The 22,556-nt window shown below is 53.9% G+C and overlaps 5 protein-coding genes across 5 annotated transcripts; 1 reads left to right on the top strand and 4 right to left on the bottom strand.

Annotated features, from left to right (window-relative positions):
* Window positions 1–2,234: 2,234 nt before the first annotated feature.
* GGS23DRAFT_618846 (uncharacterized protein) lies at window positions 2,235–4,957 on the bottom strand. The gene is made up of 5 exons (XM_051520965.1): window positions 4,145–4,957; window positions 3,682–4,048; window positions 3,486–3,603; window positions 3,328–3,392; window positions 2,235–3,264 (listed from the first exon to the last, which is right to left on the bottom strand). Exons 1-5 carry the CDS (start codon window positions 4,283–4,285, stop codon window positions 2,864–2,866), a joined length of 1,092 nt encoding a protein of 363 aa, XP_051367331.1. The 5' UTR covers window positions 4,286–4,957; the 3' UTR covers window positions 2,235–2,863.
* A 396-nt stretch (window positions 4,958–5,353) lies between these two features.
* GGS23DRAFT_437520 (outer membrane protein, OMP85 family) lies at window positions 5,354–7,345 on the bottom strand. The gene is made up of 4 exons (XM_051513912.1): window positions 7,196–7,345; window positions 7,036–7,125; window positions 6,782–6,968; window positions 5,354–6,700 (listed from the first exon to the last, which is right to left on the bottom strand). Exons 1-4 carry the CDS (start codon window positions 7,229–7,231, stop codon window positions 5,466–5,468), a joined length of 1,548 nt encoding a protein of 515 aa, XP_051367332.1. The 5' UTR covers window positions 7,232–7,345; the 3' UTR covers window positions 5,354–5,465.
* A 1,138-nt stretch (window positions 7,346–8,483) lies between these two features.
* Window positions 8,484–10,312, top strand: GGS23DRAFT_589261 (ubiquitin-conjugating enzyme). Its single transcript, XM_051517607.1, has 3 exons — window positions 8,484–8,977; window positions 9,071–9,150; window positions 9,201–10,312. The coding sequence occupies exons 1-3, from the start codon at window positions 8,951–8,953 to the stop codon at window positions 9,877–9,879; spliced, it is 786 nt and encodes a 261-aa protein (XP_051367333.1). The 5' UTR covers window positions 8,484–8,950; the 3' UTR covers window positions 9,880–10,312.
* Window positions 10,313–12,385: 2,073 nt separating this feature from the next.
* On the bottom strand, window positions 12,386–17,284 carry GGS23DRAFT_589264 (potassium/sodium eff). The gene is made up of 4 exons (XM_051517608.1): window positions 17,001–17,284; window positions 16,031–16,499; window positions 13,957–15,913; window positions 12,386–13,897 (listed from the first exon to the last, which is right to left on the bottom strand). The coding sequence occupies exons 1-4, from the start codon at window positions 17,269–17,271 to the stop codon at window positions 13,115–13,117; spliced, it is 3,480 nt and encodes a 1,159-aa protein (XP_051367334.1). The 5' UTR covers window positions 17,272–17,284; the 3' UTR covers window positions 12,386–13,114.
* A 1,904-nt stretch (window positions 17,285–19,188) lies between these two features.
* On the bottom strand, window positions 19,189–21,174 carry GGS23DRAFT_437705 (amidohydrolase 3). Its single transcript, XM_051513913.1, has one exon. The coding sequence runs from the start codon at window positions 21,034–21,036 to the stop codon at window positions 19,408–19,410; it is 1,629 nt and encodes a 542-aa protein (XP_051367335.1). The 5' UTR covers window positions 21,037–21,174; the 3' UTR covers window positions 19,189–19,407.
* Window positions 21,175–22,556: the final 1,382 nt, after the last annotated feature.

A 22,556-nucleotide genomic window follows, 5' to 3' on the forward strand; every position in this document is an offset into this window, starting at 1 on the left:
TTATACGATTAACTTTCTAAAGAATATAAAGTCCCTTTACCTTATTATTATATAAGACCTCGTAAAGCTCTCGGATAAAAACCCTTTAAAAGAAAATAATAAAAAGAACCTAAAAATCCGTTTATATAATTAGAAAGCCTAGCATTAATTAATACGCCGAGCTTAAAAGTTAAGGTTTAACTCTAACGAAATCTCTCGTTTTTTTCGCCTAAACCCGGACCGAAAAATAACTAGGAAAGCGTTAATAAATACTCGACCGCTATAATACTTCGATTATAAATAAAACTTAAACGCTTTTATAACTACTATAGTTCGATATTTTAATAAAGCGCGGCTTATTATATTTAAAGGCGCCTATTTAATACTTATTACTTCGTATCCGGAAGAGCTAATTAAAAGACGATATAGTCGCTAATACTCGAAAGCTTACTCTAACGACCGGTTATATATTACATAGGATAACTTTATTAAATATATATAAAAAGATATCGATATTTCTTCCTTATTTATCCGGAGGTCCGTCTTTTAAGCGTTTTAAGGCCTATATAATAAATAAAATACCGATTAATACGACGTTTACGGCCGGAGCGGTAATACATAGAATTAGTAAATCTTAGATATAAATAAAGACTTTAATCGAAGTATTAATACGTAAAACGAAAACATAGGTATAAATAAAAAAGATTAAAATCTAAGAGACTCTAATTACGCGGGCGGGATTTCCGCGCTAACTCCTCGTTAAAATTACGAAATAAGAAATTAATTAATACCTCGGTAACGAAACCTAACGTTTAAAGTCTAGCGCTAGCGAAATAAGAAAGAAAAGACTAAAACTATCTCTTAAATAACGTTAGCGATAAATAAAAGCTCGGCCCTAACTACCTTTATTTCGGATTCCCCTCGGCTTAAGCTAAACGATAATAGCTAGTTAAACCCGGTATAGGATAATCGAACGATAAAAATTCTTATCCGAAAAAACGAAGATTAGGATAAATTTCGGAACTACCGGCGTTCTTTTATTATCGAAGGCTTAAGGGAGGCATAGCGTAATAATTCGGGCCCAGGAGAAATATGGTTTTTATTTACTAAAAATAATCGAGGTATTACTTTAAAGGATTACCCTAACTACGAGGATAATATCGTATATTTAAATACCGATATAAGTAGTTTTCTAGCAGAAGAAACGTTATAAATAATATAATAATAATCATCGGCTTTTATTTAATAGCGTCTTAATCTAGTAATCCCATATTATAATAAATTATAAAAAAGCTATAACTAAGATAATAAGTAGTCTTTAAGTCTATCGTAGCGATTAATACTTATACGGAAAGGATTATTCGTATATAGTTTTTTAAAGTAATTTAATATCTCGTATAACTTTTTACCTTACGTATTATAATAATACAGTAAGACATATCCTTTTAATATATTACGTAATACGCTACGATAGGCCTTATACCTATATAAAGTAACTATAGCTCCCGTAAATACGGACGATACTATAATCATTACCTAGCTAGATTACTAACTTTACTATTTTTACTTTAATTTAAGATTCGTTTTTACCATTAGATTCTTCGTTTTCCGATTAATATATCTATCTTAATAACGAGCGCTTAAGTTACTTCGTCGTACCGTAATAACCGAATAAGTAACTTTTACGTTTAATCCCTTTCCTCCCTTTACCTCTTTTACCTTCGGACTAGCAACTATTATATCTCTATAACCGAAGGGTATACCTAAGATACGATAACTATATTAGATTCCTCGTCTCTCGATTAGTAAAGTAATATTAATTTTATTTATCTTAAACCATCGTACGTACTATAGTTACCGATAGAATATACTTTTAAGTAAGCTATCCGGGACTTTAGTATCGCGTACGCTCTACTCCTTTTTAGTATAAAAACTAATTAGTAGCTACTTTAGGTCTAAGGTATATAAAATTAAACTAAATAATACGGATATAATAAGGCTTCGTACGTTACTTTATTTCGTTAACGGTTAAAGCTTAACCGTTTTAAGGACCGTTTCCTTCTATATAAATATTATATAAATATAACTCCTTAGTTACCTAACTAATTACAGACTAAGCCGAGCCTAAGCAAAAGCGGCGATTACGCTAAGCCTAATTTAGTTGCGGCATAGAATGTGGTATAACCTAGAACCTACCTTAAGAATACCTCTACTTATAACTTCCAGCTTGGTAAGGTGCCTACCTCAGGTACCGTGGATACCTTCCTACGGTAACCATTACTACCTCTCCCATTACACGTAATTGCACGTACCTTGCAGATGCTACGGGTACCGGCCGACCTTGTACCTATCTCAGACGCCTACCCTACCTCTCTACCTGTAGTAGGTACCTACCTAGATACCCGGGGCGTGGACTCGAAACCCATGCCGCTTATCCACATTCCTCCGAATCGGCCAACCTACCTAGACTCATACATTCCCGCCCGTCTCGAGAGTAGGGGCGTGTCCATAGACCAGGAAACACACGGGACGGACTATGCCACATCTTGCATCCTGACATCCTTACTACCTCCTACCCGTCTGTTATGGCGAGAGATACGCAGCAATGCCGTTCCACCGTCGTGTCAGGTCGGAGCCGTAACCAAGGCTGGGTCTGGTCCCTGTCCGATCCGAGATAAGAAAACAAGAAAGACGCGCCTTCGGTACCTACCTACTCCACGTGGGGTCGTCACGTAGGTAGTCGAGAGACCTGCACGGTAACGAATGGCCGAAGAGGTGCGACGAGCAGCTGGAAAATGTTCTACTCTTGATTATAATAGCGACTTGCGTCCCCAGACGGCTCTACCATCCGTAAATCTAGTACTGTGTAATAGGTAATCGAATATCAGTTCCGCAATGGCCATTCCGCCACCTCTTCCCGGATTCGGACCTCGTTCCTGACCCATATCACGTCGACATTCCGGTTCGCGTACTCCGATATGATATCGTCCACGCTGTCGTATCGAGTCTCGGTGTAAGCCGGCGGCGGCCTCGACACGTTAGAGTCCGTTCGCGCGTGAGAGAACCCGGAGTCGCGCACCGGGTCGGGAGGGGGGCTGGGCGCTTTCTGGTCGCACATCACGAATCGGGGCAGCTGGCTGGCGTTGTGGCTTCGGCCCTGATTCGAATACGCGCTCGTCAACCCTCTCGTTCGGAGGTATAAAGGTCTTAACGTAGGGATGCCGATGCACACCATGGCTACGGCGATTTCCGCGCCGGCCCAGGCAAAATAGGGCACGAAATTCACTAGGTCGCCAGTTAACCCGTTGGCCCCAAGACTAGGTATGAAAGTCGACCGATTCCGCTTACGTGTGTAGTTTAAAACGTCGAGCCGCGACAGGACCACGGTCCTCGTGATTCCGCAGGCCCCGGCGCTGGAGGGTAGAGTCAGTAACACCCGTAATCCTAATGGAAACAGCTTTGGGGAGGGGGGAGGGGGGAGGAAAGAGATGGCTATCGTGTCTCACATCACTCCTAGGCTCATCCCGCCGGCCAGCATAATCTTCTCCCGTTGAGACATGGGAAGCGACCGGATGAACAACCAAGGGAAGATGGCGAAGAAAAAGTCGCATATGCTCGACCACACTATAACGACACCCCCTATTAGCATTCGGCCAGCTTGTCAACGCCCGAGCGGCGGAGCGGGAGGGCAGCAATAATTACCGCCGAGTCCAACACTCAAGGGCTGGATCTGTATGTTCCACTTGCCCGGCGTCCGCAACGGATCCCAACTGGCCCTGATCGGTGACGTCTGATTCCATAGCATGATAGTGAGCGCGATAGACGTAGCGACCGTGACGATGACGGCCGCCCAGAGCGCGATCTTGTGCCACCTGGTCTGAACGACGCGGAGGAGGAAGAGCCCCATCGACAGTTTCGCCATGGCGTTTCCCGTTATCGCAAAGCTATTCGCCACGTACGTCCAGAAGATGGCCTTGGAGGCGTCGTCGATGCCGAGTCGCCAGAAGCTCTGGCCGAGCCCGTAATGGATCGAGACTTGTATGAAGACGGCGAACAAGACGAAGAAGACCTGGCCAGGTGAGGGAACAAGTCAGCTGGGAAAATAACTGCATGTAAGCCTGGGCAGGTACACAACCCGTCAACTGGTGCAAATAATCTTACGTACGCCCGTCCATGCATACATGTGGTCCTCGGCGCCGACGAACTTGACGATCCGGATGCGGGTATACAGCCGGAGGACGACCAGGGCGGTCGAGAGGGCCGCCATCGCCCACGTCGCGCAGGCAAGTTGTAGTCCCGGGTGCATCGCGAGAGCACCATGTAGCGGCAGCAGGACATCGGAACGGTGAAGCGTGTAAAAGAAGAAAAGGGAGGGGGCGTCGCGGCGTGTTGGGGAGGGGGAGGGGGGGTTCGCTATTTTGTAAACGAGGAGCCCCAGCTGACTCCCGGGGACCGGACCTGGGCTCGCCAGGAACCGGCCCTACATACCTTACAATCCCATGCACCCAACATGGGGAGTGGCACGGTGACGGCACGACGAATGGCGGGCCAGACTGTGATGGATGCAGGGCGCGGGACCCAATGGCATCGTCGTGCCATAGTCTGGACAACCCTGCCGTCCACGCGTGACAGTACCGAGCGCTTCCAGCAAATAAGCAGATGGAGGAGTCGACGAAGAGGCGAGCCAGCCTGCATCGCCGGTCTTGTTCTCGCCATTGGCTGTGAATAGCAACCCCCTGCGCCCTCCCTTCGTGTTTACCGGATTGGTTAGGAAATCGACGCCGCGAGCCAATCAGCGGCTTAGCCGGTGTTAGTTGTCGACCCCCGTCACCAACAGGGCGTCGCCCACGATCTCCCATGGGTTGAGGCGGACGAGAAGCGGACAAGGATTAAGCGCCCGCCGTACGGCCACTCGGCGCAAAAAAGGCTCTCCTGGCGTGCGGAGTGGATCTTGCGTCAATCGATATCGGAGCCAAGATCGAAGCTATTCCTACACCGGGTCTTCCGCACCGGGCGTGACTCCGGATGCGGGCACAGCGAGCCAGGATGAGACGGAGGGGTGGGTATAGGTAGATAAAAGGAGAAGAGAAGATGATCCCTACCCCTCGCCATCGCGAGTTCGAGCTGTAATACCTCTTTGAAATGTGTCCATATCGAGTTGGCAGTCTCGGCGCGGAAAGCAACCAATTAGGGGGGTCCACTGCTGTCTATTGACATTACAATCCAAAGTGTTGCGTGTTGCAAGAGAAAGAAGACACCCCATAACATCGCTTGTCCCGGGGCTTGTAACTCCCGATAAACTGGGCGATATATCGATAAATACAACTACGTTCCGGGGAGGAGATTCTCGGGTGGGAGGATACTATCGCGGGGAAATATGTAGGTATTCTAGGGGCGGAGTGTCCTATCGTCAATGGTCGACAGGTCGCGGCTCGGGTTAGTACCTACAAGGGGACGCGGACGGATAGATAAACACGCTGCGATGTCTAGAGGAAATTAATTCCGACGCCGATTTGCAGGCCCTTCCTGGTATCCTCGCCTCGCCTCATCACAAGGGGTAGGCTGAAGTTGAGCTCGAACCTCGCCATCGGGTGTGCGTAGACAAGCCCCACGCCGGCGGCGATGCTGGGCAGTCCCGTGCCGAGGTCCCTCGTTGCGGCGATCACGCTATCCCGCACCGTGCCGGCGCGGAGGCCCTGACCGGGACCGGCATCGCCGCCCTTTGTCCTGTTCCTCAACGCCACTAGCCTACCGCCGTTGGCGAAGAGTTGGAACCGCAAGGGGGACTCGGGCCCTACCCGCGGCAGGGGGATCAGCACGTTCACGCTTCCGGCGGCGAACACGTCGCCACCTAGGGAGTCGCCGCCGTCTCTGGGGCCAAGACCGCCCGACGAGAAGCCGCGCACGTCGGTAGGTCCTCCGAGGGTGAATCGATCGTTGATCCGGCTGGGTGACGCGCCACTGAGGCCGTACGAGAGCGGAAGAGGGTAGAGCAGACCGGCCCTGAGGCCACCGCCGATGGAGACGCCAGAGGGCCCCCGGATTCCGGGAAGGGGAACCGGTAACGCGCCGGCAAGCTCCACCTCGCTCTTGGAGAAGCCTACATCTCCGCCTAGAGGGCCCCACCCGGCGAGCTCGGTGGCCGTCTTGAGAAAGTACCCACTCTGGGGCAGAAAGGGGTTATCTCTCCGCTCGCGTTGGAAGGTGTACGAGACGGCGCTCTTGGTGGAGTCTCCGGCGTCTCGCCTCACGGCGGGGCTGGCCTCGTCTCCGAGGCCGGTCACCTGTCTCCAGGTGCCGGAGTAGCTAATTTGGTGGCGATCGCCATCGTCCTTCAGCCATTCCAACTTGGTGCTTCCACCCTTGAGGACCTCGTCGTGACTTGCCCACGGCTTTTGGGTGTTGCTCGCCAGCCCCTGGATGCCAAGTCGCAAGTCGGGATTGCTCTTCAGCGGGGTGCTGAATTCGGCACGATAGGCCGAGCGCGTCCTCGTGCCGGCCGAGGCATTGAACGACAGGGACTCGGCGCCGCCAAAGACGTTGCGCCAGAACAAATAGCCGTAGGCGGAGCCTTCGGTGTTGCCCATATCGGTGCCGGTCTTGATGAGGAAGCGAGGCCTTTCGCGCACGCGGAGGGAGACATCGAGATCGGTGGGCGAGGAGGAGGGGTCGAGATGGGGCGGGCGGGACAGATGGAAGACGATCTGGGGCTGGAAGATGTCTTTAGGCAGTTAGCGATAGCAACTTGTGCCACCATACATATGCGAGAGTGGTCGGGCGGCGATATGGAAGTGAGCGGTACCGAACTTGTGCAGCCTCTCGACGGCGCTGCCGACCTGCTCCAGCATGTCGGCCAGGGTGTAGTCGGCATTTCGGCTGTCTTGGACGAGCGGCTCGAACAAGGGATCGAGGAAGGATTTGCGCGTATGTTTCGCGCCGTGGATGTAGATGGAAGAGAGGGTGACGGGGAGGGTTTTGTTTTGCGATAGCTGCCCCCCGAGGTTAGCTGGCTGGGGGGGGGGGGGAGGGTGTCGGAAGAGGGCGAAGGGTATTTACCAGGTCGATCGTCCTCTGCTCCGACCTTACGTCGTCGATACGGTGGTGGTTTGGCGACGCCCTGTCGGGATCGAAGGTGACCTGGACGGTCTGGCAGGTGCGAATGCACCCCTGTCAGCTACGGTGTCGAAATTGGAGGGGGGGGATATCCTTGGCTTACTGCGTCGTCCTCGCCGTCGAGGGCATTGCGGGCCATGGCGAGCGGCAGATGCGGATTCGGAGTACGGCGACCGGGCTGGCGCTTTCTCGTCGGGAACTGAGGTATTTATATATTTTTTCTTGTTGTTTTTGTCCTTCCCTTCAAGGGTTATTTCAGTTCATCTTGGTCTGGTGTTCCTGTGCCTGGCACGGAGGTGAGGCCGCGAGGATGGCGGTAGCGGCAAGCAGGAGGAAGAGGAGAAGGAGTAACAGCGGTGATAGCGGTGATGGTGACCTTTTTTTTTTCAGCAGGTCGTAACGGGTCGGCCTTGGGAAGCGGCCGGCTTGTTAATCGGCCCCGCCACCGGGTAGGTAGGCAATTACCTATTTTTACGGACAATAATGGATCGCTGGTGGCGGCACGGTGGCGGCGAGGGAGGGAGGGAGACGTGTGGCTTGGATTAGTGGCGCAGCAACACCTATCTCTAGTCAGGGTTGCAAAAAAAAGTTTTTAAGTTAAGTTTCATTGAAACTTAACTTAACTTAACTTAAAAAAAACTTAACTTAACTTAAAAACTTAAACTTTTTTTTTCAACCCTGTCTCTAGTAATGCACGATGCACCTGTCTCCAAGATGGACCCAAGGTATTAGATACCTACCTAGGTACCTCTACTGAGTGTGAACCTGTCCTCCTGTTCTACTCTACAGAGGTACCTCTCACGGGTGTCTGTACTTTACGCAGGGCCGTCTGCTGCACCCCATTTGGCCGGTGGACCGCCAGGTGCGATGGTCCCGATCCTGTTTTCGGTGACGCAATGACCCGGCCATCAAATAATAGGCTGCGTTCCGGGCCCCGTCCGCTAAAGCGTTCTACATACCTAGGTACCTAAGGTACAGACAGGTCAGACAGGGCACGTGACGGCTTACCCCATGATGGAGATGAAATGGAAGACAATCATGTACCGCAAGTACCGGATGTACCGGATGTACTCGCTACCTGCAGCAGGTATTACACGGGCATCCATTCCATGCGCCCCCAAGCCCGCACCTCCAATACCTCTAATATGCCTACGCTCCGATGTACCCTCGACGTCTGCCCTCTGGCCCTCTCTGCTGTTCCTAAACATGGACACCTACACGTACAGTACCGTCTGCACATGTATAGAGTAGAAGTACGTAGAGGTACCTAACGCAGGGGTTACCTTGGGTAACGTTAGGCGTGTAATTCTCTCCCATCCTCTCTTACAGGTCTCTAAGCTTCTTTCCTCTGACTGGGCTCGGGCTAGGTCTCCGGTGGGTAAGTGGACTTGTAGTTGTCTTTCCCACACATACTCTCTCTCTCCTCTCAACTTCCCTGTCCCCTCTTCCTCCCTCCCTCTCTCTCTATCTCGTTGTCCTCAGCATCATCAGCCTCATCCCCAAATTCACCCACCCCTGTCTAATAATTTGTACGTCTCCCATATCTGCCTCCTCCTCTCCCGGTTCTCCCAACTCGTCTCGTCTCTCCTCGTCTCTCCCCCTCCCACCGTCGTCGCCTCAATCTTCACAATTATTATCCGCCTCTGTGCACAATTTCTCTGCAGCCAACCTGCGCTTCCGCCTCTCTCTTACTCTCGTTCTTCCTCCATCCTCTCTCTCTGGCCGATTCCGCGCATTCGGTTCCTTTGTTTATTTGTTCCTTCGTCCGGCTGCACCGACGGGAGGCAGACTGAGTGACTGCTGCGACACATTATTTCTCAGACGGCCTCGATATCGCCTCGCACCAACACCAGCGACTATGGCCAGTAAGCAGGCGAGCAAGCGTGTACGATCTTCCCACTCTTCCCCCACCCCCTCCTAGTCTTCCGACTGGCTATTCTGCGGTCTTGATCTAACCTGCACCGTCTCTTGCTTGCAGTTGGCGCGCGAATACAAGACCATATCAGAGAACCCTCCGCCGTACATACAAGCCCATCCGTCCGAGTCCAACATCCTCGAGTATGTCCCCGTAACCCTGCGTTCTCACTCCCTTCTTCTAACCGATGCAGGTGGCACTACATTATCACCGGCCCCGAGGACACTCCTTACTATGGCGGCCAGTATTGGGGGACGCTGATCTTCCCCCCCAACTACCCCTTCGCGCCGCCTGCTATCCGCATGCACACGCCGTCGGGCCGGTTCCAACCCTCGACCCGCCTCTGCCTCTCCATCTCCGACTTCCATCCGCGATCCTTCAACCCAGCGTGGGAGGTGTCCACCATCCTGATTGGCCTGCTGTCCTTCATGACCTCGGAAGAGATGACGACGGGCTCGGTGTCAGCCACGACGCACGAGCGTAAGATGTTCGCTGCGCGATCGAAATGGTGGAACTCGACCGGCGGTGGCTCCCATGCCAAGAACCCAGCACTCAAGGGGAACGTGAAAGCCGGAGATGGGGGCGCCAAATTCAGATCCGAGTGGCCCGAGCTCGACAAGGAGAACTGGCGGTGGATCACGGAGAATAACATCGATGTGGTTACGGGTGCCAGGAATGGCGGTGCATCATGCGGCCCGCAGCTGGGTATCGCTGGTGGGAGCGGTGGCCAGACCCAGGCCGTCGTCGACGCCGTCGTGCAGCGCAGAGATGCTGGCACCGGTTGGCTCAGCCGCAACAAGCTCCTAGTCTTTGGGGGCATCATCTTTGTCTACGTGCTGATAGCTCGTATCCTGGGAGAGGGCACCTCCTAGGTGACTCATCCTCATTCCAGGACGGGGCCCCCGTTGTCCCCACCAAAGTGTGTACATAGACGCCCCTGAGCACGCACAGCCGCTTGCGTGGCGCTATCTGCTTGCCGAAGTGTTGTCGGCTCTAGGCTGAGATGGAACGTCTCAGTCCGATTAGGTACCTACGTGGCATCAGCTAGAGTAGGCAAGGAATTGCCGAATGAGCCCTGTCCGAGGGGTCAAGCCAGGGGCAGGCGTTTGGGACGATGGGTAAAGGGTTGATTTTGGCTTCGGATGCTTAGCAATGCTTTCATGTACTATAGGCGACCGTTAGATAGGGCAATATTTGCTCCAAACGAGCCACAAGAAGTAAAAAAAAAAAGAGACGAAAAAGGAAAGCAGCCTAACACTACGTATTGAGGCTATGCTGACCGTCCTGTCTGCGGTTTCGACGTTACTCAATCCTGTCATCCACCTCCCCCCCCCCCCCCTTTCTGTCCCTCTACATGCCCACCTCCGTTCGGGGCCTGTGCCGGGGGCAGAATTCCACGTAATGGATGAGACCGTGGGTATAACACTCGTCTTCTATCGGTCCAGGATCGGGGGCAGGGCCGAAAGGTGACCTAAGCATGTGGACCTTCTAGCTGGCGGTGAATATCTGTCGCCAGCGGTGAACGAAGATAATGTACCTAGCCTCCTCCATCATGAAAAGGCTATATCGTATATCCATTCCATACGTATATACATACGCACATACGTGCACACTACATACAATATCCCTCTGTATGGGTTTATCTCACGGTATCCCGTACGGCAGCTGTACCCGGGGTGGGATCCAAGTTCCAGCTCTCTCCTTATTGTCCATCATCCACTCATCCATCGACTTGGGCCTCTATACCTAGGCTGATCCACCTATATAGCTGCTATATAGGCCAGGTAAGCACAGAATAGAGACGCGTTTTCTTTGGCTCGGGTCTCAGACGCCATGACCAATATTTCGAGGCCCGCGACGGCGCAATAATGTCAAGGACAGCTATAGCAGCCCCCTGCTTTCTTCGCCCACAGGGTTGATCCAGCCGCTGCCTCTGCACGCGTCGAACTAACCCCCTTATCACATACATACGAGAGGAGAGAGGAGCAGAGAGAGAGAGAGAGAGAGAGAGAGAGAAGGAGGAGGAGAAGAAGAAGGGAAAAAAGGAAGAGAAACCAGTCCGAGTGAGAGGGCCGAGCCCACTCCCTCGGTCAATATGTGACCTGCAGCGGTGGCGTACGAGAACGACCCTCTTTCTCTCTCTCTCGGGCCCCGGGGAACGACGGCTAGCTGATGCCTGCGCCGCCGGAGTCGCTGCCGCCGTCGGGAGCGAATCGAATAACGCGCCCGGTCCTATATACGCTCGTATAGACCCTATACCTACCTACCTACCTGCATATTTGGGTCCGCAGGCGGTGGAGCCTGGAGACGAGGAGGTCCACAAGGCCGGGTCGGTTGTCTCTACATACCTTGTATTTGTGTCTGTGTCTGTATACGTGGGTAGGTAGGCACTTCTTCGCGCAGGTGAGCTAGGTAACGGGTCCTTTTCGCCAGCGAGGGGAGAGCTCGGCCCCAGATAGGTAGGTAAATGGGCAAAATACCTGCCCCTCGCGACTGGGGCTCACCTGCTCTCGCCGTCTGCCGGGGGGGGCCACAGAGGCCGAGCAAGCTGCAATACCCATACTCATCGTCGTACATGAGGCACGCGTATCCGGTCTCGCCGGGCTGTCGGGACAGCCGTAAACATCTCCATGCAGGTAGTATGTAGGGATGCCTACTTCGTGTGATTTACTAGCAATAGGATCTAGTTCCGCCGCCGCCGGTCCCCCACGGCTGTTCCGGCTCTTCGTACGGTGAGAGGTTGAGCGTAGGTGTGCATCGTGTGTATACCTACCTACAGCAATCGAGAAGGGTTAGAGGGAGGTCGCCACACCCCCTTTTCTGAGAGAGATAGAGAGATCTGTCTTCACCCAACGACGACGGCGTCTACCGTGCTTCGGCTGTGCCAGGCAGCCTGCGCTCGACAGCCGACTTGTGGGAGCATTGGGGCAAGATAGGTATGTAGTCGCGACGCTATATTCCATGGGTAGGTACCCAAGTAAGGCATTATTAGGTACATCTTGCGAGGATGCACAGCAGACGTGGCTCGAGCACACACACCAAGATATTGCGAGCGACGAACTCGTAGGCCGAAAAGCAAGAGGCAGATATCTATTCCCGAGCAATCCTAGCCACCATCTTGGCCCCTCGAGGCCGGAAATCCGACCCCCTTAGATACCGAGAGAAATGAGCGGGGAGACACGCAGATAGGTACGGGCAAACCAAGCAAGACCTCTCCGCAAAGACGAAAGCGAGGACGGGCGTTGAACTCGCACTTCTGCTGTACATATGGACGCGAGTCGGCGACGTGTATATACGTTCGGGTATCTCCATCGCTGGTCCTCATCACTGTCCTGCGCAGCTCACTTATCGAACATATAAGTCCAACGGAATCCTGTCGTTTATTCAAGCATCGGCGGCATTACTGTGTCAAATACGTCCGAACTCTCGGTGGAGCGGTGAACTATGGGTGACCTGAGTAAAGACATCACGGTTCTCATGGTAAGCTATCCCTGTTGATATCCGGCGCAGTCGTGTCTGTAACCCACGGAACGATATAGTCCTCTCTTCTCTCGGCATCTACATTATTGGCGTTGTATCTACCCATCGTACCCAATGGTGCTTAGACATGTAGGCCGTCTTTGTCTATTCGATCTTCTATATACGAGCGATATGCCTGCCCATATCATCCATCATCTTCTCGGGTCGCAGTGGGAACCCGCATGTTAAAGTAGATTGCATCGTGGTAAGGAGTGAATGTAGTTAATATTTGCCCAACTACATGTTGGCGTGTGATAGTCATCTGCCTCCCCCAACCCCTGTAAGCTACGAGCCGTCACTTCGTCCATATATAATGAGTGTGTATCCCGAAGCCAAGTCTCTGTCGTAAGTGAGTGTGTGCCCGACTGTGCCTAGAACACTTGCCCCCTTTGCCATCGGCGTCGAGCGAGAAAGAATCAGGGCATGTAATTGACGGACAAGAAAGTAAAATCCACCGCCTCAACGCCTACTATCCCCACTGGATCCATTGCGGCTGTTCGCACCTGAAATCCGAATTCATTCCACGTAGCGAACGATCATGTCCTACAGGCCCGCGCGAGAACCCCGACGAATCGGGATAGGTGGTACCTAGGCCTCCCGGGCGGTAGTTTGGCGACTGGCGGTGATGCCCCTCCCAAACCGCCGCTTTCCGGCCTTCCAGATCTCTACTAACGCGATATACACCACAACACAGATGAAAACGATAGCCCATTCGACGCCAATCGATTGGTGCTTGAATACTATCCTGTTGATGACAGGTAGGTATACTACTGGGAATGTGATCAGGAACCCTGCAACGACGGCTCCAAAGAGGAACCTGTTCTTCCAGACCGTCTTGAAGACCGAAAAGGGTCCGTGGAACGTTTCCGGGTACATGTTGAATAGGGAGCGAGTAAAGTGCTTGACTTCCCAGGCGGTGAATAGGAGTAGGAAGCTGAGGGTGGCGTATGTCGTCGCGCGGGCGCGGAAGACGTTGTCGCAAGATGAGCTGTACTCAGCATTACAATCATGGCCGAGCGTGTTATACTCCAGCGTTGGCGAATAAAGATTGTACATAGGCGTATAGATGACCGAGGTAAAGGAGGCAATGCAGAGCGAACCCATGAAGAACCCGTATGCCATCTTGTCGAGAATAATCTCCTTGGTAAAGACGCCGATGCGCAGGTCATGGGGTGGCCGCAGCATGATATCTGGCTGAGCCTCCTCGAGACCGAGACCGAGGGCGAGGAAGGACGACGTGATCAAATTCGCCCATAGGATCTCGATGGGCGAGAGCGGGAAAATTGATTTGCCCTCCATGTCTTTGAACGCGAGGCCGATGAGGAGAAGTAGCACCTGTGCAATGTTGGAAATCAGGAGGTGAAGCAGGAACTATAGCATCTCATTAGCAAGATCTCGGGATGTATATTGGAGGTACATCTTATTTCCACCTTTTGAATGTTGTCGAATAGACGTCTGCCTTCTTCGACGGCGGTGACGATGGAAGCAAAGTTATCGTCAGTGAGCACCATGTCCGCAGCCTCCTTGGCTACATCGCTGCCGTTCAGACCCATTGCGATACCCACATCTGCCTTTTTCAGAGCAGGTGAGTCGTTGACTCCATCGCCCGTCATCACGCAGAACGCGCCGCGACGGTGCATGGCTTCAACCATGCGCACTTTCGTCGAAGGGCTACACCGGGCAAGCACTAGCGGGAGCTTCTCCAACTGGTCAATCTGGGGATCGCTGAGGGCATCGAAAGCGGCAGCGGGCATAACGGCATTCGCTGCATCCGCAGCGGTAAGATCATCACCGAGAATTCCCACCTCGCGGGCAATCGCAGTAGCGGTCTTAATATGATCACCAGTAAGCATGTGGACCGAGATACCAGCGATCTTGCACCTCCTGACTGCATCGGCTGTTTCGACGCGGGGAGGGTCGTAAAGGCCGGCAAGACCTAGAGGGGTGAGGCCGCTTTCGGCAGCCTCGCGCTTCTCCCTAAGGTCCGCACTGTTGGTCGCCGTCTTATGAGCAATGCAGAGCACCCGTAGGCCTTCGGCGGCGAGCGATTCAGCTTTCGCGGTAAACTCGGCCTTGACGTCGTCAGTTGCATTGAGTAGCGGTAGCACAACCTCCAATGCTCCCTTGGTATAGACCTCAACCGAGTCGGAGCCGGGCGACGAGTAGACCACAGTCATACGCTTGCAAGACGAGTCGAATGGGTGTTCTGCGTATAGATTCACTTCTTTTGTCTGGGCGACGACAGATTTGCTGAGACCGAATCGCATCGCAAAGACTTGAAGCGCGATCTCGGTGGGCTCACCGACGGCGGTCCAATTTGAAATGGCTGCAGTCGAAGTAGTCGAAGTTTCGGCAGTGTCATCTGTCGGCGCGGACTTTCCATCCGTTACCGTAGCGTTGTTGCATAGAGAAAGACATTCGATGAATTTCCTCGCACCGAGGGGCAACTGACTGGTGGACTCCAACTCAGATTTGGAGTCTGACGTCTGGCAGTTCCAGATAACCGCGCCGCTGGAGGGGTCAAAAGGGTGAGTAGAGCCCTCAACGGTGGCCGTAGACCCATCGCGAAGCCATACCCTCCGGGCGATCATTTTACCCTGGGTTAGCGTGCCCGTCTTATCGGAGCAGATGTTGGTAACTCCTCCGACGGCTTCCAAGGCGGATAGCTTTCGCACGATCACGTTGCCCTTCGCCATCGCCTTCGTCCCAACAGCCATACTAATAGTCAGGACGGCTATGAGGGATTCGGGAATGACAGCGACGCCGACGCAGATGCCGTAGATGAGGACCTCGTCGTCGACGTTCCAAAGGCTGGCCGAAAATACGATGATGGCAAGCAGTATGGCGAGCGCAAAAAGGAGAAGAGCAAACTTGCTAAGCTGGACTTGGAGCGGTGTGCCGTCCAACCCAAGAATGCTGCGGGTGCTCGCTTTCACGCGCCCCCAGTACGCATGCAATCTCGACGTGTTGTGGCCCGGGTCAGGATTTGCTCGCAGTAACTGAGCGATTTTGCCGACTTCGGTGGCCATACCCGTGGCGACAACGATACCCTTCCCTCGGCCACGGGTGACGACGCTAGCGGAATATAGCATGTTGATACGATCGCCGAGGGGAATGTCGGCATCGTGCAAAACGACTTCCGGGTGCTTGCTGATGGGAAGTGATTCTCCGGTGAGGAGTGCTTCGTCGGTAGACAGGTTCAAGCCGTCGACAAGACGGAGATCCGCTGGCACAATGTCGCCGACGTTTAGGAGGACGATGTCGCCCTTGACAAGCGACTCGGCCTTCACGGTGATGGACTGCTCGGAGCGGACAACCTTGCATGTGGGTGCGGAGAGTGCGTAGAGAGACTGAATGGTCTGCTCGGCGCGATAATCCTGTACGAGTCTGGGAGGCAAGGCATTAGCATGACGAGGCACAAACAATCGGGCATCTCTTCCTCCTGTTTTTATGGCATATGGGTATTTTTATAGCACCCTGCGAGGCACGTGGATTGGAACGCACCCTACGACGATGTTGAGCGCGATGACAGCGGCGATAACGCCGCCCTCGATGAAGTCATTGATGGCGAAGGAGAGGGCCATGACGAGGATGAGGACAATGGTTAAGCTGTTGGACACCTGTCTCAAGAGAATCTTCCACACGGATAACCCTTGAGCTCCCTCCACTCTGTTCGGCCCATCCTGTTCCAGGCGATGAGCAGCCTCACTGCCGGCGAGGCCATTGCGGATGTCGGTCTCGAGGAGCTTCTCTAGAGTCCCAGCCGATAGCGTGTGAGGCTCGGCGCCGTCCTCACCTTCGACGTAAGAGGAGGCTCCCTTCTCGTCGGCGGGCGATTTCGAACGGTCCACTACGCTCGCAGTGGTTGTTGTTGTGATGTCCTGGGTTTTGTGGCCAGGAGGAGTATTCGACGCGGCATCGGTATAGCCACATATAGGAGGTTCAGTCGACTCCTCGACAGTAATTTGGTCTTCTATACCCATTCACGTGTTGCTTAGCAGCTAGGAAGCTCGATGGTGTTGGACGGTAGGATCGAGGGGAGGGGGGGGGGGAAGACCCAGAAAGGCCGGGGCCAGAGGAGAGATCGTGGGGTGACGTGATAGATATACCACGATGGACGATACGGACAATACGACATTGGTACGGGCGGAGGCGTGTCTAGAGAGCCACGGCTCTCGTCGAACGCCCTACCTAGGATCAACCGTCATGTGGCCTGGCGCCCATACTACGCCAAGGGCAGACCACGACGTAAGTGAGGCGAATCGGGCCAGGTATCGGGATCCGGGGCGCTCATTGGATTACGCGCCCCCGTGCCATGGGAGAGGGAGAGAGAGCATGCTATTGCACAGGGAGAGGCAACAGGGAATAGCGGACAAAGCAAAATGAGGATTGGATGCCAAGCAGGGCGGAGTAATAGTAGTTGAGGAGACTACTTAGGTAGGTAGGCGAACGTATACATTGCTGGTATCCATACGTGGACGTGTGAGCTCGACGACTCGACCCATTCCGTACAAGTCGGTGGGATGTAGCGGGCAGCGGTGCTGGGAAGGGGAGCCGGGGTGCGGTCTCTCGATAAGACGCCGTCGTGGGCGGACATATTCGAGGTAGTATAGGATAAATGGAAAGGAGGGATGGAATTGGGCGAGAGCGGCGGAGGGAGAAGATGGGACGGCGCGGGACGGCGTGGGATAGCATGGGCTCGGGCGTATCACTACTACCATGGATACCTGTTCGGTAGTACTCATACTGTCACTACACCACCTCTACTGGCCCTGGTACTGCCTGTAGTAATAGGTATGTGTAGGTATCCAGGTCCCTATCCTCGGTAAGCGGGTACACAGCCCGCGGTAAGGAGGCCTACGAATGTGTTGTACGTAGGATATGTACCTACGTAGCAGGAGGTCGGTATCCGCTCATAGATAGGTACCTAGACCTAGAACCTATAAGGGCGCAGATGGAAGCGTCTTGGAAGCCTTCTCCACCTTACCCAGCTTCCTTCCTCTGGTACGACTTCCCATTGCACAGGCTCGCAGCTTCTCTCGCTCGGCATGTGCCTGCCATGCAGATAGGATGAGGCGACGCTTTCCTTGTTACGGAGGCGCCAAGACGCCACAAGAACTGTACATACGTAACTCACTACCTTAGGTAGGTACCTACGGTAGATTGCGTGTGTTATACCTCTGTCAGAGGTACCCTGCAAGCGTGTACGTATACATACGTGGGTGAGCAGCGGTGCCATCCAGGGGGCCTCGCGGGAGAGGGAATACCTACCGACCAAGTATTGCCAACTACCCCTATGTGAACAAGGTGCGACGGGACGGTGCCGTAAAGCCGAGCGGTCAGGGGGCCAGCTTCCCAACCGGTCCAACTCGCACAATACCCGTTCGCGACCTGCCAGGTAACTCCGGGTGCGCACACAGCGACCGAATCTACTCATACTGAGTACCTAGTACGCGGGCAGCCACCTACGTATGTGTACCTATGTAGATACCTGCCTCCTAAAGCCGGACGGGAGGCGAGCATAGGTACCTACTACATATTCATGTAGAGGTAGGTAGGTACCTGACCTAATTGCTCTCTTGTACCTATGCGTGATAGTATTATACCTCTCTTCGAATTGTCAAACGGAAGGCCGACCGAATGGCGCGACGCCCTGCTAACTGCGTACACCGGCGCTGCCACACCTGTCCGTCCCATCCCCGCCCCGTTCCCATTCCCCCTCCCTACTGCCGTCCCCGATACGGAGCACTAACAGGCGGGTAAGCAGCCCCCGAACCAACCCAGTCCCTGTTTTTCGCTGAGAAATAAACGCCTTACCACATATACCACGTAGGATAGGATATGTGCTGCACAGTGTGTAGGAACACATAACAGCCGGTGGCTAGCGTAATATTCACCATGTTGATGTGATCGCCCGCCCCCGTCACGAATCACGAGGAGAGCGAGTTTCAGGGGATTTCGCAGCCGACGGCCTAGTTCCGCACCATCCGAGCCGTGTTACGCAACAGACTTCTCGGCCGCATGTTCTCCACTAAACACCGGTTGGGGAAGGAAGTAAGAGGAGGGAGGGGGTTTGCGAGGAGGTGCTGTCGTTAGGCAGCATGACGAACTCTTGCCTACCAGAGAACGCTCCGTTTGCACTCCGGTCCGGCCTCTCTCTCCCTTCCTCTCTCCCCCCTCTCTCTTCTTTCCCCCCTCTCTCTGTCTCGTTCCCTCTCCTCCACAATATTCGCCGAGATGTATGAATCGGCGACGGCGACGGCGGCGACGGCACCTAGGAGAATCGCCATCCCCGCCCGGCCTAACCACGAACGCGGAAACGGAAACGGATAAACGGCCGCTCGAGAGTCTTCCCAAGCACTTGGCGGCAACACGTGTATACTGCGTCGTGCGCACGCACGCACGCACGCATACACATAGGTACTACGTACACACACGTACATGCAGGCATTCACGCGATGCTGCGATTATCGCATCTTCTCTCGGCCCTTGGGGCCAAGACTTCCGGTGGTTGGCCACGTTGACGCCGAGATATGGCGGTCCACTGCACTAATGGCGGTGAACGCAGGGTGCAACGCACGAGGTAGCCAATGAGCGAGGCTCCGGAGATGCATTCTAGACTGCTGATTACATTCCCTTCGCTCCCTTATCTACCTATGTATGTACGTGACTACAACTGGAGCCCCAGAGGCTGGCTGGAACCAGCAAGCTGGTAGCGTAGGGCGAGTTGGTTGACGGCGAATGGTGGGGTGACCGGCGCGAGACAACCGGCTTCCGCTACCTACCCGCCATACTGACGCACGCATGCCGAGGCGACACAGCCACCGCCAACGTCTTGGGCAGTGTCGGTGTCAGTGCCGGTCTGGTTCACCCCAGCCAGCTTAGGCCTCGGCGTCGAATACCTTCTCGCCCTTGAACCAGGTCTGCACCACTCTGGCATCGAGCAGCTTGTCCTGGTCCCACTCCATGTCCACCACCGCGAAGTCCGCTGCCCGCCCGGCCTCGAGCTTGCCCGTCCACCGGTCCGTGAAGGTGCTGTATGCCGACCCCTCGGTGGCTGCCGCGACGGCTGCCGCCAGCTCGAGCGCGAAGCGCGGGTTGACGCGGTCGGGCAGCTCGGGCTCGCGCGCCGACCGCCGCGTCGTCGCCGTGTACGCGTTCTTGAGCGGCGAGTGCGGTGCCGTCGGCGCGTCCGAGCCCAGGGCCAGTACGGCGCCGCCGTCGGCGAACTCGCGGTACGCGAACGCCCGCTCGCAGCGCGACGGCCCTAGCAGCGACGGCCACGCCCGCAAGATCGCCGGGTCGGCATGCACCGCCTGGATCGACGCGGTGATGCCCAGCTTGCCGAGCCGAGCCGCGTCCTCGGGCGACGCGAGCTCGAGGTGCTCGATGCGGTGCCGGCGGCCTGGCGTCGCGTTGTGCTCGAGCGCGTCGATGGCTACCCGTATGGTTTTGTCGCCGATGGCGTGCAGCGCGCATTGCAGCCCCGCGGCGTCGGCCTTCTTGACGACGGGTCCCAGCTCCTCGAGCGACCATACCGGATCGACCGACTTGCCGTTCGACGTGTAGGGTTCCGAGAGCCCGGCGGTGCAGCCGTCGACTATGCCGTCGCCGATGACTTTGATACCGGCGATGCGGCAGTCCGGGCTCGTGTCGGCGTTAAATTGGCGGTTGAGCTCGATCGCGCGATCGACTTGCGCGAGGTTCTCGGCCTCTGTCTTCCGGGGGGTGATGAGCCAGTAAGCCGCAATCCTCATCGGTACGGGCCCTCTGCGGCGCAACTGCTGTAAGGTGTCCCACCCGTTCTCGTCCATCGCTAGCTCGACGAGTCCCGTGTAGCCGACCTTGTGATATGCCTTGATAGCGCCGTCGAGTGCCGCTAGCTTCTCCTCCAGCGGCATCACTTTGGCAATATGCGGCCAGACAATGGTGACGGCGGCGGCCTCGGTGAGGAGCCCAGTCGGCTTGCCATTCTCGTCGCGATAGATCTTGCCGCCTTCCGGGTCGGGCGTGTCTTGGATGCCCAGTTCTTCTAAGGCGGCTGTATTGCACCAAGTAGAGTGCAAATCCTTAGAGTCGATGAAGATGGGTCTGGGGTCCAAATCGTCGATCATGCTAGCCAAGGCCTCGCCGTTGGTCATGAAGTGCATCCACCCTTTGCACATGATCCGGGCCACCCCCGGATGCGACGCTGCGAACTCTTTGATGGTCTGCCGGATGTCCTCAAGGTTCTTACAACCCTCCAGGCCGGCCTTCTGCAGGGACTGGCCCAGCATGAGGAGGTGCATGTGTCCGTCGATAAATCCCGGCACTACTACACGCCCGCTTACGTCGCGCTTGGCCGCCCCGGCCGCCTCGGCCGCCTTGACCTGCTCGTCGCTCGAGCTGCCGACGTAGGCGATCTTGCCGGCGCCGTCGACGAGCATGGCATCGGCGAAGGTGTAGTCTTCGCCCTTGAGCCCGGACCGGAAAAATCGGCCATTGTGGAACAGGGTGGCAGTAGGAACCATCTTTCTACCCTACTTAAACCTAGCAATCGATGAATAATTTTTTTCTCTTGAGCCCGGCGTTAATTCTCCTAGTCTTTTTGGCCGTTCACATTCGCAACTTCGACAGCTCTTTTGTTCTACGATGCACCCCCAGGCCCCCACCTCGTGATCCGGCCGCGATCGGCCGCGATCGGCCTAATCTCGATGGAGCCGAGAAGCTCTAACGGCGATTAAGACGATTGGGGCTAGTCCTCTTCGCTGCGCTTTGTCGGAATAGGTAGGAGACGCGCGACCCGATGTGTGACGCCGCGCGGCGATATACATCTATTATAGTAGAGCTACACTTGCACCTAGGTTTGTGGTATGCAACAGTAATAACGAAACGTAGTCTGGGTAATGCAATGCATAAATATGCATGTCGTGTACTCACACCTGGGAATACACAGATAAAATTATTGTCAAGATTACCGATACTACATACCTATATATTGTCATTGTGTCATCTGACGGACAGTGATATGGTATCGGTTGGCGTGGGAAACACGACCCCTGGATAGAACGCTAGGGTGGCTAGCTGGACGCGTACGGATACACAGAACCGATCATAACCGCAGGATCGATAACTTGAATTTTGGTGTGTCAAGCGTCGAGACCATTGACGAGGCGAGGGCTAATCTCGTCGGCTCTTCTCTTCCGTAGTCACAGGCCGCAGATTGTAGGAGCAGAAGAGGAATCCCACAGCGCTCTTCACCTTGAGAGCTCACCAAACCTTGCACGCGACGATCGTTTTTCAAGATAGAGTTAGGCTTCGCCTCCGTTGCCTTCTCTCTTTGTTGGTTAGTTACAATGCCTTGGATGTATGGGAATCTTCGGCTATTCCCTGGCGGCTCAACAGTCCCCCTTTTGCCATGTCCGCCCCCTTTTCCTTTCCGAACAGGTGACTCAGAAGTGAGTGAAAGTAAGTGAGAATTGTCACACGGAGATGGAACCCTACGCCAATAAATCAGGCTATAAAGGTTAGGAGGATAATATCGGGTATTAAGGCCGTTACCTCGGCGACCTACTAAGGAAAGTCCTAGATAAGCTTCGGATAGCTTCGGTATTAAGATATAAAGGTATAAAGGTACAAAGGTACTTCCGGGTTATATTAAAACGAAAAGGGAACGAGGAACTTAGAAGAGGATAAGGACTTAAGAGACCTCCTATAGAATTATTAATTAAATTAAACCTATTCTAAGTATATTTTTTTGTTATAAATAATTCTATATTACTCTTACTCTTACGATTTTACTATAAGTTAATAATAAGAAAAGCTTACGCTTAAGCCGGCGTTATACGCTAAAGCCGTTACCCCGGTACTATTATTACCGGATTAACCTCGATCCTTTATTAAAGAACTAAAGCCGTAGGCTTTTTTATTCCCGTAATTAGCCGCTTCGAAGGTAACGCCGATCTCTATAGCGGAAGTGGCTTAAATAATAGCTACGATTAATAAACTAAAGGCCGTAATAACGGAATTAAAGGTAAAAAACGCCGAACGA

This window comes from Durotheca rogersii, assembly GCF_024521655.1.
Source record: "Durotheca rogersii strain YMJ 92031201 chromosome Unknown GGS23scaffold_50, whole genome shotgun sequence".
NCBI classification, from domain to species: domain Eukaryota; kingdom Fungi; phylum Ascomycota; class Sordariomycetes; order Xylariales; family Xylariaceae; genus Durotheca; species Durotheca rogersii.

Coding starts and splice junctions, on each gene's coding strand:
- GGS23DRAFT_618846 (XM_051520965.1), bottom strand. CDS start 4,285: ATGCACCCGGGACTACAACTTGCCTGCGCGACGTGGGCGATGGCGGCC. Junction 4,049..4,144: donor ACATGTATGCATGGACGGGC/GTACGTAAGATT, acceptor TCACCTGGCCAG/GTCTTCTTCGTCTTGTTCGC. Junction 3,265..3,327: donor CGACGTTTTAAACTACACAC/GTAAGCGGAATC, acceptor CTGGCGACCTAG/TGAATTTCGTGCCCTATTTT.
- GGS23DRAFT_437705 (XM_051513913.1), bottom strand. CDS start 21,036: ATGGTTCCTACTGCCACCCTGTTCCACAATGGCCGATTTTTCCGGTCC.
- GGS23DRAFT_437520 (XM_051513912.1), bottom strand. CDS start 7,231: ATGGCCCGCAATGCCCTCGACGGCGAGGACGACGCA. Junction 7,126..7,195: donor TCGACGGCGAGGACGACGCA/GTAAGCCAAGGA, acceptor CGCACCTGCCAG/ACCGTCCAGGTCACCTTCGA. Junction 6,701..6,781: donor CGAGAGGCTGCACAAGTTCG/GTACCGCTCACT, acceptor AACTGCCTAAAG/ACATCTTCCAGCCCCAGATC.
- GGS23DRAFT_589264 (XM_051517608.1), bottom strand. CDS start 17,271: ATGAGTACTACCGAACAGGTATCCATGGTAGTAGTGATACGCCCGAGC. Junction 16,500..17,000: donor CGTCGAGCTCACACGTCCAC/GTATGGATACCA, acceptor GAATGGGTATAG/AAGACCAAATTACTGTCGAG. Junction 15,914..16,030: donor GCGCTCAACATCGTCGTAGG/GTGCGTTCCAAT, acceptor CTTGCCTCCCAG/ACTCGTACAGGATTATCGCG.
- GGS23DRAFT_589261 (XM_051517607.1), top strand. CDS start 8,951: ATGGCCAGTAAGCAGGCGAGCAAGCGT. Junction 8,978..9,070: donor GTAAGCAGGCGAGCAAGCGT/GTACGATCTTCC, acceptor TCTTGCTTGCAG/TTGGCGCGCGAATACAAGAC. Junction 9,151..9,200: donor TCCGAGTCCAACATCCTCGA/GTATGTCCCCGT, acceptor TAACCGATGCAG/GTGGCACTACATTATCACCG.